We start from the raw sequence: 13,693 nt of genomic DNA, 5'->3' as shown, positions 1-13,693 counted from the left end.
AGCAGCGCTGGGGAAAAGCCAGAATCAAGTTGCACCGAGTATAAGCATTACTACTGAATAAAGGTCAAAATCCAAATGAAGAAACTTCAGGGTGTATGGGCGATCTTGCAAAGAATACCCATAATTCCTGGGGTTCGGTTGCACATCTGGTCACGCAAGCAGTTGTGTGACCAGTGGCACAAAAAAAAAAAGATGAAGAAGATCGAGCTCACGAAAGACAACTTGGTATCTCTTAAGCACTGAAACCACTGGATCGAATTCTGGCCATAATCAAGAAATCTGTTTCAGCAATATCGATTCTTCTGTATTCTTGGGCCACTGTAAGAATCCACCTCCAGATCCCAGCCAGAGGTTTAAAAAATAAAAAATAAAACACCCAAGAGAATACATTGCAGCCTATTTTAATTTTTATTTTACCTCAGAACACAGGCTCACAGAGTTAAGGGTTTTGTAAACAGTTTTGTTTGACAGAAGGTATTTTACTGAAAAGTAAACCAAAGATCTTTTGCTTCAATACGCTTAAAAATACACCACCAAAGAAAACTTTAAAAAAATATCACACTCTCACACACATTTGTTAGTAATGGAAATTAATTAATTATATCGATCTATCTCTCTCCTGCTTTCCGCCAGTGCGCTCCATGATTTCTATGCAAACGTCTGCTTTTACCATTTGCTCAGTCCTCGCGGTTGTGAACAGAGGAGACACGATTAAAAATTAAGCCCAGGGAGAAAGGAAAGAACGCCGTTCCCAGACAGTAGACGTTGCTGAAATACGTCATAATGATTTTATGAAGCGGCCTGGGGATTCATAATCATTCATTCGTCATTGCACATTTTCATAACAATTAGGGGCATGGGGGAAGAATCTCGGGTCTAGAAGATGACTTCTTAACCCTGAACCATCTTAGAAGACAGATGGGGAAGCTATAGCCCTCTAGATCCTGCTGAATGACAAAGCCCATCATCCCTTGCCATTTGTCTCTTGTCCATCCCAGTGGGTCAAACTCTTCATTTGCTCCCACTTACATCAACATTGCCATTGTTTGTGCCTTTATCCACCCATCCTTGTTTAAAATCAGACCTCTGTCCTTTATTCTGTTTTTTTTGCTATGCATTGGGTTGTTGTTTTTTACTAGAACAGGAAAGACGGACCACCCAGAAACAATAAACCTGCTTATTCATCATCTCACGTTTTCCAAACATTTGGAGATATCTGGTTTGTTCACCAGGCGTGAGGCAAAGGAAAGAGAAAACTCTCATCTTAGCTCAGTTTCGTAACCCAAAATTTAACAGATTTATTTAAAAAAAGGATCACCCTGTTGGACAGTAAGGCCTATTAATTAACCAAGATAATAGATAATATCCTGCTGGTGGTCCGATCTAAAGCAGATGCCAACAATTATGGACACCAACACTTATGTAAAACCCACGTTTCTTTTAGCTGGGTCCAGCGACATGATTTAGGTCTCTGAAATCTTTCGAACCTTTGTTTCTGAGAAACACACCAGTCCCAACGCAATCCCTTTTTGTCAAAACACAGGAAAAAAACCCCTTTTCCACAACTTATCACCGTATAACCGACAGAACCATAGGTTTAAGGGGATTTTTTAAAAAATCAGCTGTTTCACACTAAAAAAAAGAGGACCTCAATTGTGAGGAAAGTAAAAACCAAGCCGTGTTCTTGTCCACCTTTTTTTCCCCAAGCGTGCCCTTGAAAAGAGTTCAAATACTTCCAACATCGGTCGTCCGTTCTGATCTCCGTTTCCCGGAACGAACAAATGGCGGCCTTCGTCAACTGGAGAAAACAGCTTGGAATAAATGCGGCGCGGCGTGAATGCCACAGGGGAGGGGGGAAGTTTTGTGCCGTATCGCCAGCACAGAACAAGACCAACAAAATCATCTCACTAAAATAAGGCACTTTAGTTCCTTCAACGGGGCAAGAGGGTTGGGAAAAAAAAACCCTCAAAGTGGTCTGGAGGAAGAACTCAATATTCACATGCATGTCGACAGAAAATGTTCAGCTACGGGAGCGTCGAAGACCTCTTGCGGAGCGTCAGTTCCATGGGCGATGCTTGGAAGCCGAGCAAATCAACTCGCTCTTCGGTTGCACCTCTCATCAGATCCGCCCGCTACCACCAACTCCATTAGTCCGGGCCCTTTGGCGGTCGTATTTAACGGACACAACGAGGAAGAGCAGAAGCGTCACCCCTTGGATGGCCGCCAGCAAGAAGAAGTAATAGTTCAAATGGCAGCCATTAATGTTACCTGGGAAGAATGAGAGAGAGAGAAATTAACTATCTGCCAGGAGGAAACACCAACAAACCGAATCAATTCATTTCCAGAAGTCAGAATCCAACCGGTAGCCAGCTAGACCTTGCAAAAAGAGGAACGTAATAAGGCATACATAAGGCACCTCTTCACTGTAATGAAGAGATGATACTTGGTGTATCAAATGATCACTAGAGATCATTTGATACACCAAGGCCCATCATCCTCATGTTTTGTTTTAGCCACGTTGAAAGTGGATGATTTCATCCTGCTGCATCTGGCATGATCCACAAGTCATATAGGTTGGAAATATGGGTCGCTTCCCCTGGAATTTCCTGAAATTCAGAATTATTCGTGCTACCTCAGTCAAAAAATGTCTCAATAGATTTCCTGCAGATCATCGCTTGATCCTTTCCCCTCAAGCCAGGGTACTAGTACTGGGGTAAAGAAATGTCCCAAGCCATTTCACATACTGATTATCAAAAGGTTGGCCCAACTGGGAATAGATGCAAGACTTCTAAGTAGACTGCGTACCTTATATGTTAAATCAGATTGTACTAAGAGCCAAAGAGTTTTTTCTTTGTCTGACATTTAAAAGACAACCTATTTCATCCAAAGAGCAGGTGTGTTTAAAATGTAGCCATTTTTCCCTTTAGGAATTGAGATGTGATCAAAATCTCCTTCCTATTTTGCTATGTTTTTTTTCCTCCACAGCAGGAATAATTTCATTGTCTTGCCAGCAGATCAATTAAGCAACTCAGGGAACAAAGAACTTCAACTAACACAGATATGTACTGTTTGGGTCGGATGGAGATGGGAAGGCCTGGGGGGGAAAACAGAAAAATTGGGATGGGGATTTTTTTTGTTCTTTTACAAGATGCTTCCCCCCCCCCAAAATTTCCAGAAATTCTGGAAAAACCTGGGGAAAAAAGAGGGGAGGGGAGAGGTGGGACTGAAGAAGTCTGTGGGCCAGTTGGAGAACGTCTATGGGCCTCAGCTTACCCAAAGCCAAGATTTTCCCATTCCTCCAACAGGGAGAAGATCTGTTTCTGATGTCTTCAAGCAATGAAGCCAAGATACAAACTTAACCTCAACAAGTTTGCCCAGTAACTTCCTTCTTCAAATAATTCAATTTCTTTATTTATATTTGACTTCTTGATGGGCAACTGACCAACCAGGAAAGGTGCAAAGGATAGCATTTATCCTGAAGTAAAATGCATGTCTTTCCAATGCTTTCTGCCCCAGTTTATCAACCCAGTTCCACTTGGTTTTTTTAAATATACCGTATTTTTCGCTCCATAAGACGCACCTTTCCATAAGACGCACCAATTTTTTAGGAGAAGAAAACAGGAAAATATAATCTGTTTTCTTCGCTCCATAAGACGCACAGACTTTCCACCCCCCTGTTTTGTGGGGAAAAAGTGCGTCTTATGGTGCGAAAAATACGGTAGTTTTCTGGAGCTCTCAAAACAATTTCCCCAAAGATCAAGAACTCTGGAAAGGAAGAGGAATTATTAAACGGTGGAACTACTAAAGCTGCAGGATTCCTCTGGAGCCCTAGCGCAACATTTAAAGGGTCATCAAGGGAACATTGCTGCTGAAAGCTGCATTAGTTTTAAAAAAGCAGCCGAAGGTAGAAAAGACAAGTTACGAATTACAACATTCAGAGATTCTGTTCCACTCCATGCTTTTGTCCAACGTGCTAGGGTTGAAGAATAAAAAAATTAAAAAAGAAGAACCTTACCTAAATCTGAATGATTACTCATCCACCCAATGGATTTAATAGACACCAACGCCAGCAGGCCTGAGCCGACAAAAGATCCGATTCCGGAAAAAAAGAAAAACAGGCCCATAATGGCACTTTGCATAGATTTCGGAGCCGCAGAATAAGCAAATTCGAGACCTGAAATGAAAAGAGTCAGAAAGAAGATCTCAAGATAGGAAATATCCATTCTAATTTGCCGTGTGCAGACAGCCAAGCAGATCTGAGTTCAAAAGAGTGTAGATGGACCTTTTCAGCCAACTCATCACTATAACGGGGATATTAATGGCCTTTCTCAACAGGGCTGGTGTGCAGAAGAATGAGATAACTATGGTGAAGTGTTCTATATCCCATGACAGATTCCAAAGCGTAAAAGCAACACTGCGGTTTGAGCAAAGGCTGTTAGAAATGCACCCGTTTCTCACAAACTAGGGGTACTTTAAAATCAAGTGTCTGGTTTTACGTTCTACATCATTAAAAAAGCTCAGATTTTTAAAAAATTACAACTTTTGAGGAACCACACATCCAGTGACCGTAGCTTATAAGAAGTTAATTACGAATATGGTTGAAAGTAACCAGTCAACAGTAACGGTTACTTCTAGCTACCTAGATATAACTGTTACTTGTAACTAGAAGTAACAAAGTTACTTTTAACGAGGCAGTTTTAAGACAAGAGTGGACCGGACTGCCATTTCAAATGTACCATTGAGATTAATAAACCTAAAAAAAGCCACCCCGGACCCTCCACGCTCTCAAAATCTTTGCCTCCATCTCGAGGTGGCAGAACTTCTTGTAATTTGGCCGTTTAGCTCGGATAACGATCAGAGAGCTGAAACAAAAGCTTTGCGGAGCATATTGAACGAGAAGTGATGCTTGAAGTGTAATTAAGATGGGCCAAGAATCTCCACTTCAAACGGGAATATTGTCATTCTTTTTCAACACCCTCAGGCTGTGGTCCTTCTTGAAAGTTAAATGAACCAATTTTCCATGGTGTTAGAAATCCTTTATATGCTGGCTGGTTTCCAAGCATAAGAGAAAACAGGCGGAGGATCTTTAAGCCAGAAGGAAGGCATGCTTTAAGTTTGCTAGATTTATAATCTTCTTGAGTACAGATGTGGCTATACAGTTCCTTTCTTCCCACCACTTCTGGAAGGGAAAATTCACTAACCCAGTGCAAGTGGAAACGACAAGCTGGAAATCACATATAGCGCTGTAGCGCAAAAGCGCTAAACGATGTTGTGACTGACAGCATTCCGCTCCACACTTTTAGATAAGTTTAGAAGGTGCTGGCTGCTGGCTGGAGAGCTCAGGATGTTGGGCACCTGGCAGCAAAGGCAGAAATTGGGAGTTCAATTCCCCACTGAGTCTTCTGGGGAGAAGAGCCAGCCTTTGTGGCCTTGGGCAAGCTGCAGTGTCCCAGGGCTCCCCCTAGAGGAAGGGAATGGGAAACCACTTCCAAGAAAACCCTGAAGAGGGTCACCATAAGTCAGAATTGACTTGAAAGCATGTAATTATTATTTTAGACTGATGATACTACAATTGGGTTGTGGAATAAAAGGGAATTATAGGCTGTTGCTCGCTATAGCATTCAGAATAATATGCATTTCGGGTGTGGAGAGAGAAGGAATGCAACCTTCAAGTTTCCTGAAACAATTGCAGATGTTCTGGAAGTGTAGAAAAAGATCTCAAATCCTGCCATCTAGTGGCTTTCCACTCGATCAACAGCGAAAAGGAACAAGGTAAAAACTCTCTACCAATTTTCTTGAAACGAAACCAATCTACAGGACCAGCTCTTTGAATGAAGTGCTTTCCCTTACGACAAAATGTTTTCAGAACGGAAGAGAGTCAACCGTCTCGTCTAAAGCCATGATCATTGGGAAAGTGTGGGACAGAGAGTGGACCTATTTGTGGCCTTCTAAAGAAATATTAAACTATAATGATGATATGTTACTCTTGCATCAAGTGGCTTCTGACTTAAGGTGACCCAAAGAGATTTTTGAAGGTATTTAAGATGTTCAAGGAGCAGCTTACCACTGCTACCACTTCCAGTGATTTCTGCGACGGAGTCAGGATTTGAAGCCAGATCTCCTGGCCACTCAATAAATACTGGCTCCCACAATGCTGATTCTGACAATAATTTCCGCAAAAGTTTATTTTCTTCTGAGCAGAAAGCCCTGAAACCCTTAGAATGCAGGATCTCACCCCTTCAGAAAGTGCTCTTGTTCTGCAAGGGCTGAACCTCACTCTCCACCTACACAGTGCTTGGGCAGGATCCTGCATCAGTATCTCAGTAGGACTTTTGCTCCGTGGAAGCGGACGAGGGTGAATGAAAGGTGCGTCTGTCGGGTCTACTTGTAAACCATTGTTTTCAAAAGACCAGTTTGGCACCAACAAGCTACGTAATGGCTTTAAAAAAATAATAAGGGGAAACAAAAGTATTTTGTGTGTTTTTTTATAAAAAAACAATCCCATTTCTTGCAGATTCTACTCAAATATTAAGAACAAACTCCTTAGCGGGGGAAAGCCGTTCAGCAGTGGAACAGAATGCCTCATGAGATGAGGTATCCTCCTATTTCAGTACCATCATCTGTCTGAGACACAGGAGCAGCAATCTGCATCTGGCCCAAGGACCATAGGTTTGCAATCCCTGAATCAAAAAGGAACAAAGGAACAGGGTTGTGGAAGACCTACTTCACCCCCTCCAGAGAACTGCCCTAACCTTGAGGAAACAATAGCCGACGAGGTATGAAACAGACTTAATTTGCTGAACAACAGCCGCAGGTGGAGATGGGTTTTCTGGATTTTCTGGACTACATATCCCATTGTTTTCCATTCTGGGTGTTCTACCTTCCTTACAGACCCTTTACCCTCCTCTCTATGTGGCTCGCCTGGGAGAAAGGCCTCAATGGGAAGGCTCTGAGGCCTAGCTAGGCCTAGTCCAACTTCCCCTTCCTGCCCCAGTGGTAACTGGGAGTTAAGCGGCGCTAGGCCTAGCTAAGCCTCAAAGGCAGATGAGCGACAGTGAAGTGGTTCGGAAGATGCCCGCAAAGTAAGCACCAGAATGCAGAATGCTGGGATTTGTAGTCCAGAAAAACTGAACATCGGATTCCCGTTGCTTTTTGGCCTCCCTCACTCCTCTTTCTCTCAAATGATTTGCAGAATTACTAATACTTTGCTAGTCGGTTTAAACCCTGGATTTAAACCAGGGTCAAACTCAACGAAAATGTTTATAGAGAGCCAAAGAGAGAGCCGCATCGTCATTTAATTAGACAGCAACACAGCAAAACCAACCACGTGGTGAAAGAGCAGCAAGGTGCCGCGGCTATTTTTTTTCCTAATGAACCCTGAATGTGGGGGAAACAGACCAGAAAATGAGATTTTATGGCAACGTGCAGTCCTCTCATTTGGAACTTTCGACAAGACGAGAAGGAGGGGAGGAGTGTGAAAAGGTGGGATGAGAATCAATAAGACACCCATGTTGTCAGACACGGCACCAAACAAGTGCAAAGATGCTCAGGATCATTTGCTATTTCGTTAGGACTGTGATTTTCAGCAGGCGTCCTAGGAACCGATTAAGTTGGTAGATGGCAGGTCACACCATCAAGTAGCCGCTCCGGCTTTTAGTTGGAACTTTAAAGCCGCTCTCCAAGGTCCTAGACCTATTTTCAGTATCTTGGGGAGGGTTCTTCTAAAGTTCCAACTAAAACCCAGGTCAGTTTCACCCCCCTCCACGGCCCATCCAGCAACTGGGCCTAACCCTATATCATCTGCTCTGGCAGGCAGCTACTGGTCAAAGACCTTCCTATCCTTAGGTCTGCTATCTGGGAGTTTTTCGGTTGGAATCGCAGGGAGCTGAATGCAAGGTCTTCCTCCTTGCTAACTTCCGTTGCAACCGCCCTTTCCGTTAAGAGGCTATCCTCTGTCCAGTTCATATCTTGGGCGTTCTTTTAATGTGCCCTTCCCAAAATCAAGCTATGTTTAACTCAAAGTCCCATCATCCAGTGCAACTGTGATGAAACGGAAAAGTTTCAGAGTGGAAACAGACCCCAGCAAAAGAGTTCCAACCACGTCTCCATAGATCATAGCCCCTTTATCCATCCTCTGCTCTTTTGTTGAGAGCGAGCAAGAGAGAGACAGAGAGAGATGGAAACTTGTAATAACACGTTACAAATAATAACGTTACCAGTAACATATTACTTTTTTTTTGAGTAAGATGAGCAGAACATCCTTTTAGAGAAATAAATTAACCAGTAATCTTGTGATTCTTCTAAAGTGTGCGGCTTTGGGTTAATCTTCTAGTTTTAAAAACAGATTTTTCCTAAACAAACATCACAGTAAAAAGCAATTCCTAGCGAGTTATTTGGTTAACAAGTTTCCAAGCTGGGCTGATCAGCCCAAATATCTTCATTTAGGATGTAATTTAGAATTCAGTGAGTTCTCTGAGACAGAATCTAAGGAAGACTTTTTTTACTAAGGAGATCAGAAGCCAGACGGCTAGAAGTGGAAAGCAAAGCAGCCCGTACGCGGTGCTTTTCTCAAATTTTAAAACTCACCTGCGATGCTGGCAAAAATTTCACTGAAACCAATCAGAATATACTGAGGGACCTGCCACCAGACAGACATATCGGCTGCGTGATACACCGTGATCCCAATTGTCTGATTGATCATATTTTTTTTCACCACCTTCAGACGATTGCTTTCCAAAATCCCTGGAAGACAAAAACAGAAAAGAAAAGAAACGCACTGTTTTTCACAGCACCCTTCATACTTATTTATTGAGTGGCTCCTTATAAAGAATTCAACCCGTCCTCCATGCCTCTCTGGTGGGACTCTTTCCTAGCGCTTCTTCTTGACAACCTTGAACTCAAGAACAGAACACCTTTGGCCAAAAGGCTCGATGTAGCCCAGAGAGGATTAATTTTGGGTGAACAACTTCTCCACCACTGGTTCTGTCCCCTGAGTCACAATTATTTTTCTTCTGCCGCATGTCAGGATCATGCCACTTCTTTTTATTGTCATTGTTTTAGATTTCGGATCCAATAATTCTCCAAGAACTCCCTAGCAAGGATTCTGGGAAATCCAGACCGCCGACACATACCCCCAGACGCCGACCTTTCGCTCGCCTGGATAAGGCCCAGCGTCTAGCCCTTCATTTCCTGCTCCAATACTTCCTGGGATGGATGGTTCTTCAGGATGTCCCCTCTACAGCAGTGGTCCCCAACCTTGGGCCTCCAGATGTTCTTGGACTTCAACTCCCAGAAATCCTGGCCAACAGAGGTGGTGGTGAAGGCTTCTGGGAGTTGTAGTCCAAGAACATCTGGAGGCCCAATGTTGGGGACCATTGCTCTACAGAATCCGCAGAGCAGCAAAATTGCAATCCCCCAAGAAGCAGCTTTCTCCCAGGAAGCATTGCAGCAAGAGACAAAGGCCCAAATGGAGGCCTTATCCAGGCGAGCAAAAGGGTGTCTGCAGGTATGGGTTTGCAAACTGGAACTCTTAAAATTCCACCTGGAGAATTCTTGGGTTTGGCATCAACCCCCCCCCCCCCAAAAGGCATCCTTCTAGCACTTACATATTTATCACACCGACTTCATACAGAGGCATCATCAGCTCCACCTCCATTAGCTTTGAAACGTCACCACAGTAATTAAGGTTGTGGCAGGGGTTGTCAAGGGACGTGGTGGCGCTGTGGGCTAAACCGCAGAAGCCTGTGCTGCAAGGTCAGAAGACCAAGCAGTCGTAAGATCGAATCCACGCAACGGAGTGAGCGCCCTTCGCTTGTCCCAGCTCCCGCCAACCTAACGGTTCGAAAGCATGCAAATGTGAGTAGATAAATAGGGACCACCTCGGTGGGAAGGTAACAGCGTTCCGTGTCTAGTCGCACTGGCCATGTGACCACGAAAGATTGTCTTCGGACAAAACGCTGGCTCTACGGCTTGGAAACGGGGATGAGCACCGCCCCCTAGAGTCGAACACGACTGGACAAAAATGGTCAAGGGGAACCTTTACCTTTAGGGGTTGTCAAGCATCTGGGAAGGTTTGGTCTCCAGCCCTTGAATCTTTGGTGAGCTGAACTGGCCCTCAAAAGGGGAGATGGGAGAGCTTCCGATCACCCCCCCCCACCTTGAGGGAGGGGAGACAAATGATATTTTGGGAAGGGTAGGGTCCCCCCCCCCCCCCAATCTGGATGCTTCATTGCAGAGGTGGTTCGCTATGTAGCAGGCAAGTGGAACAAATCCCTTCCCTAATAGGAAAAAAAGCATCTGGAGATGACACCCCCGGACAAGGGTCTGGCAACTCAAGCCAGTCGTGCGTCCCCTCCCGTCCCCTCCCGTCACTTCTGCGCATTTGAAAGAGATGAATGAAGACCTGCCTGCTTCCCGGGAGGATTACCTGACCTAAACAAGCACAGCATTGGCTGAATCCCATTCACATGCAAAACACAGAAGCGTATATACGCTCGTTTTGAGAAGCCCACATCCGCACGCTATTGGATTTGGGAGTTCCTGTATTCTGTTTTAATCATGAGCATTAAGCAAATCTGTCGTTCGGGGCGGATTAGCCGGGCGCTGCAAACAGGCACGATTGTGTGTAAAGCCAATCTCATTACCACCCACATGTAACTCGCCGCCTGCTTTGGTGACACCAGGTGAAAAAAAAAAATCCCACCGTCACCGGCTTTAGGTCAACGCCGCGCGGCTGTTATCTGCCACGAGCAGGACCTCAATCCCCGTTTGATGCCTGCAGCTCCTAAAACTTGTACAAAACAAGTCTTGCGAGTGAGGCTTGGTGGTTCTGAAGTATTTCGATACGGTGCTAAATTGTGTGTGTGTGTTTGTGCGGTGGGGTGCTTTTGTTATTTTTTTTTTATTTGTTCTATCTAGCAAAATAAGGGGTTGCCTTATAAGAAGCCCAATTGGTAGCCTCTGCGGAGTTCACCAGCTACACCATCTACTGTGCTGGTCAATATGTGTTTTATCTTGACGATGGCCAACCCTTCCATTGGGTAGAGTGACCCAAGGGTCCCAGGCTGGCAAGTTGGCTGGGGAGGTCAATTTCAGCTTTCTCTCTTACTTGTGAATCTATTATCCTGCTCAACTTTCCAAGAAAGCAGCTTTCCCCCCAAAAAATCTCAGAGCCAGACGTCCCACGTAGGGTGATGTGGAAACAGGGAACTTTTCCATGCCACAGAACGGCTGACTTCTGTTCTTAACTGCCTACACCCCCCACCAAAAAAAGTGGTGGAAAATGGAGTGCAGTGTAGAGATCACTGCTGGGCCCTGGGAGATCTACTCAAGAAACTCACTGGGAGACCTCAGGCCAGATGCCACTTCTTCTCTTGGCTTACATTGCAGGGCTGTGAGGACAAGGCAGGGAGGAAGAGAACCACATACGTGGCAAGTGGTCTGGAAGACAGAACCAGGAGCCCTTCTGCTATAGAGGACAGGAAGCAACGCATGCCTGTATACCCACCCACGTGGACGCTCGAACACGGAGAGATTCATGGGAAGCTGCATTTTTAATGCACAACCCTTTGCCTTCTCCATCACAATGGTGTGCATGCTAACTGGAAATAAATAATGAGTGCTTTATGTCGGATCCTTTCCTAGCCCGAACTGGAGATCTCTGCTATGGTAGCCTCTCGAGCAAGATCCTTCCCTAGCCCGAACTGGAAATGTCTAGCATTCCCTCTTGGTCCCCCATCCGAGACCCAACCCTGCAGAGCTTCCCAAATGGGACCGAACCTGTCTACTGGGCGATAGGGTGAAACACTCGGGTTCCTCTAAAGGAGAAAGGCAGGATAAAAATCTTTTAAATAAACACAGAGCTACTGCAGTGTGAGAATCCCCCCAAAATCTGCCTTCCGTCTTGATCCTCACCTACTAGAGGGCCTGAACCAGCTAAAGAACAGCCATCGGTCTAAGGGTCCCCAACCTTCGGCCTCCAGATGTTCTTGGACTGCAACTCCCAGAAGCCTTCACCACCACCTCTGCTGGCCAGGATTTCTGGGAGTTGAAGTCCAAGAACATCTGGAGGCCCAAGGTTGGGAAACCACTGGTCTAGGGGCCATGCTTGCAATCCACCTGCTTCCCTGGTTAAACCTGGTTAACCAGGTTCTGCTTTCTACAGAAGCAGGTGTATCCTCTTGAAATGGCATTTCCTCTCCAAACCAGATGCCAGCTTGTGAGCGATGGGAAGTGATAACGAGCCCGTTTTCCGTTCCTCCTGAAAGCAGGTAGTTCGTACCAGCGGCCGTTCCACCAACCGGCTGTCCAGAGACCAGGCGTGGGGAGCAAAACTCAGCTCTGTCCATCAGCCTGCTTCCACTGTTTCCCACCCTTTCCAAAGCGAGCCACAGCTTGAGTTACTTTAGATTTTTTTAAAAGTTTGTTGCTTTTAGCAATCTCATAAAAATACAACCCACCCTTGCCTTCAGATAATAAGGATTACACAGCTTCCCCACCCCTTTATTTTTTTATACTAATCTATGTATAATATTGCTGATCATTTCACAGGGTACAAAATTTCTTCTCCTCCCTTGGTGGCTTGGAGTTTAAAGCGGACGCCCGGTTTACAGCTGCTCCATGCCACTTCGAGTCGGGGGGAGTTTATTTAATTTTCTTTCCTTTTGCTGTAATTGTTTTCAAAAGTTCTACAAATGAAGTTGATTTTCCGGCTGAGCACCCTTAAATACTGCTGGCAAGAATTTACGGCCATCAGCCGCGAACGGGAGCCGCGGCTGACGTTCCTCAGATCTAATCAGTCGTACTCCCATGCAATTTGGGAGATATTTAAATAATAATCGAAGCTCTTTAATAATAAAGCAGTGCTCGCCGCTCAACCAGCAGACAGGCGGAAAAACGCAACACCCAAACAAGTCGCAAGGCTGCTTCTGGGTTCATGTGGACTCGGCACTAAGTTAACACTGTTAACTAGCCCAACTGGCGAATTTGTACGTTCTTCCATGAAACAAAGGTTGGGTTTCTCCAGGGATGGGGACTTGACTTGTTTTCAAGTCGGACTTAAGTCACACCGGTGACTTGACTCAAACTTGATACGGGCTGTTGTTCTTCAAAGATTTGGACTCAACTCATGACTTGGAACCACCAACCACCCTCCCTTTTTTCTGGGGGAAAAAGCTTGCTTTTTAATAGGGACTTGGATGTGGGACTTGGGGCTTGGTCTCAAAGACTCAGACTTGGGACTTGGTCTCAAAGACTCAGACTTGGGACTTGGTCTCAAAGACTCAGACTTGGGACTTGATACCACAAACTCGGGACTTGGCACCACTCAGACTTGGGACTTGGTCTCAAAGACTCAGACTTGGGACTTGGTCTCAAAGACTCAGACTTGGGACTTGGTCTCAAAGACTCGGACTTGGGACTTGATAACAAAGACTCGGGACTTGGCACCAAAGACTCAGACTTGGGACTTGGTCTCAAAGACTCAGACTTGGGACTTGGTCTCAAAGCCTCAGACTTGGGACTTGATAACAAAGACTCGGGACTTGGCACCAAAGACTCAGACTTGGGACTTGGTCTCAAAGACTCAGACTTGGGACTTGGTCTCAAAGACTCAGACTTGGGACTTGATACCAAAAACTCGGGACTTGGCACCAAAGAGTCAGACTTGGGACTTGGTCTCAAAGAGTCAGACTTG

The 13,693-nt window shown here is 45.1% G+C and overlaps 1 protein-coding gene across 1 annotated transcript in view; it reads right to left on the bottom strand.

Annotated features, from left to right (window-relative positions):
* Positions 1 to 389: 389 nt before the first annotated feature.
* The window catches only part of SLC15A4 (solute carrier family 15 member 4), a 32,492-nt gene continuing 19,188 nt past the window's right edge, over positions 390 to 13,693 (bottom strand). The window contains exons 6-8 of the mRNA XM_072983742.2: positions 8,587 to 8,742; positions 4,016 to 4,174; positions 390 to 2,268 (exon numbers count right to left, since the gene is read on the bottom strand). Coding sequence (XP_072839843.2) covers positions 2,120 to 2,268; positions 4,016 to 4,174; positions 8,587 to 8,742 — 464 coding nt within the window. The 3' untranslated portion in view covers positions 390 to 2,119. The remainder of the gene's footprint in view (positions 2,269 to 4,015; positions 4,175 to 8,586; positions 8,743 to 13,693) is intronic.

This window comes from Pogona vitticeps, chromosome 14, assembly GCF_051106095.1.
Source record: "Pogona vitticeps strain Pit_001003342236 chromosome 14, PviZW2.1, whole genome shotgun sequence".
NCBI lineage: Eukaryota > Metazoa > Chordata > Lepidosauria > Squamata > Agamidae > Pogona > Pogona vitticeps.
The sequence above is the reverse complement of the archived record's forward strand: the minus strand, read 5'-3'. Positions and strand labels throughout refer to the sequence as shown.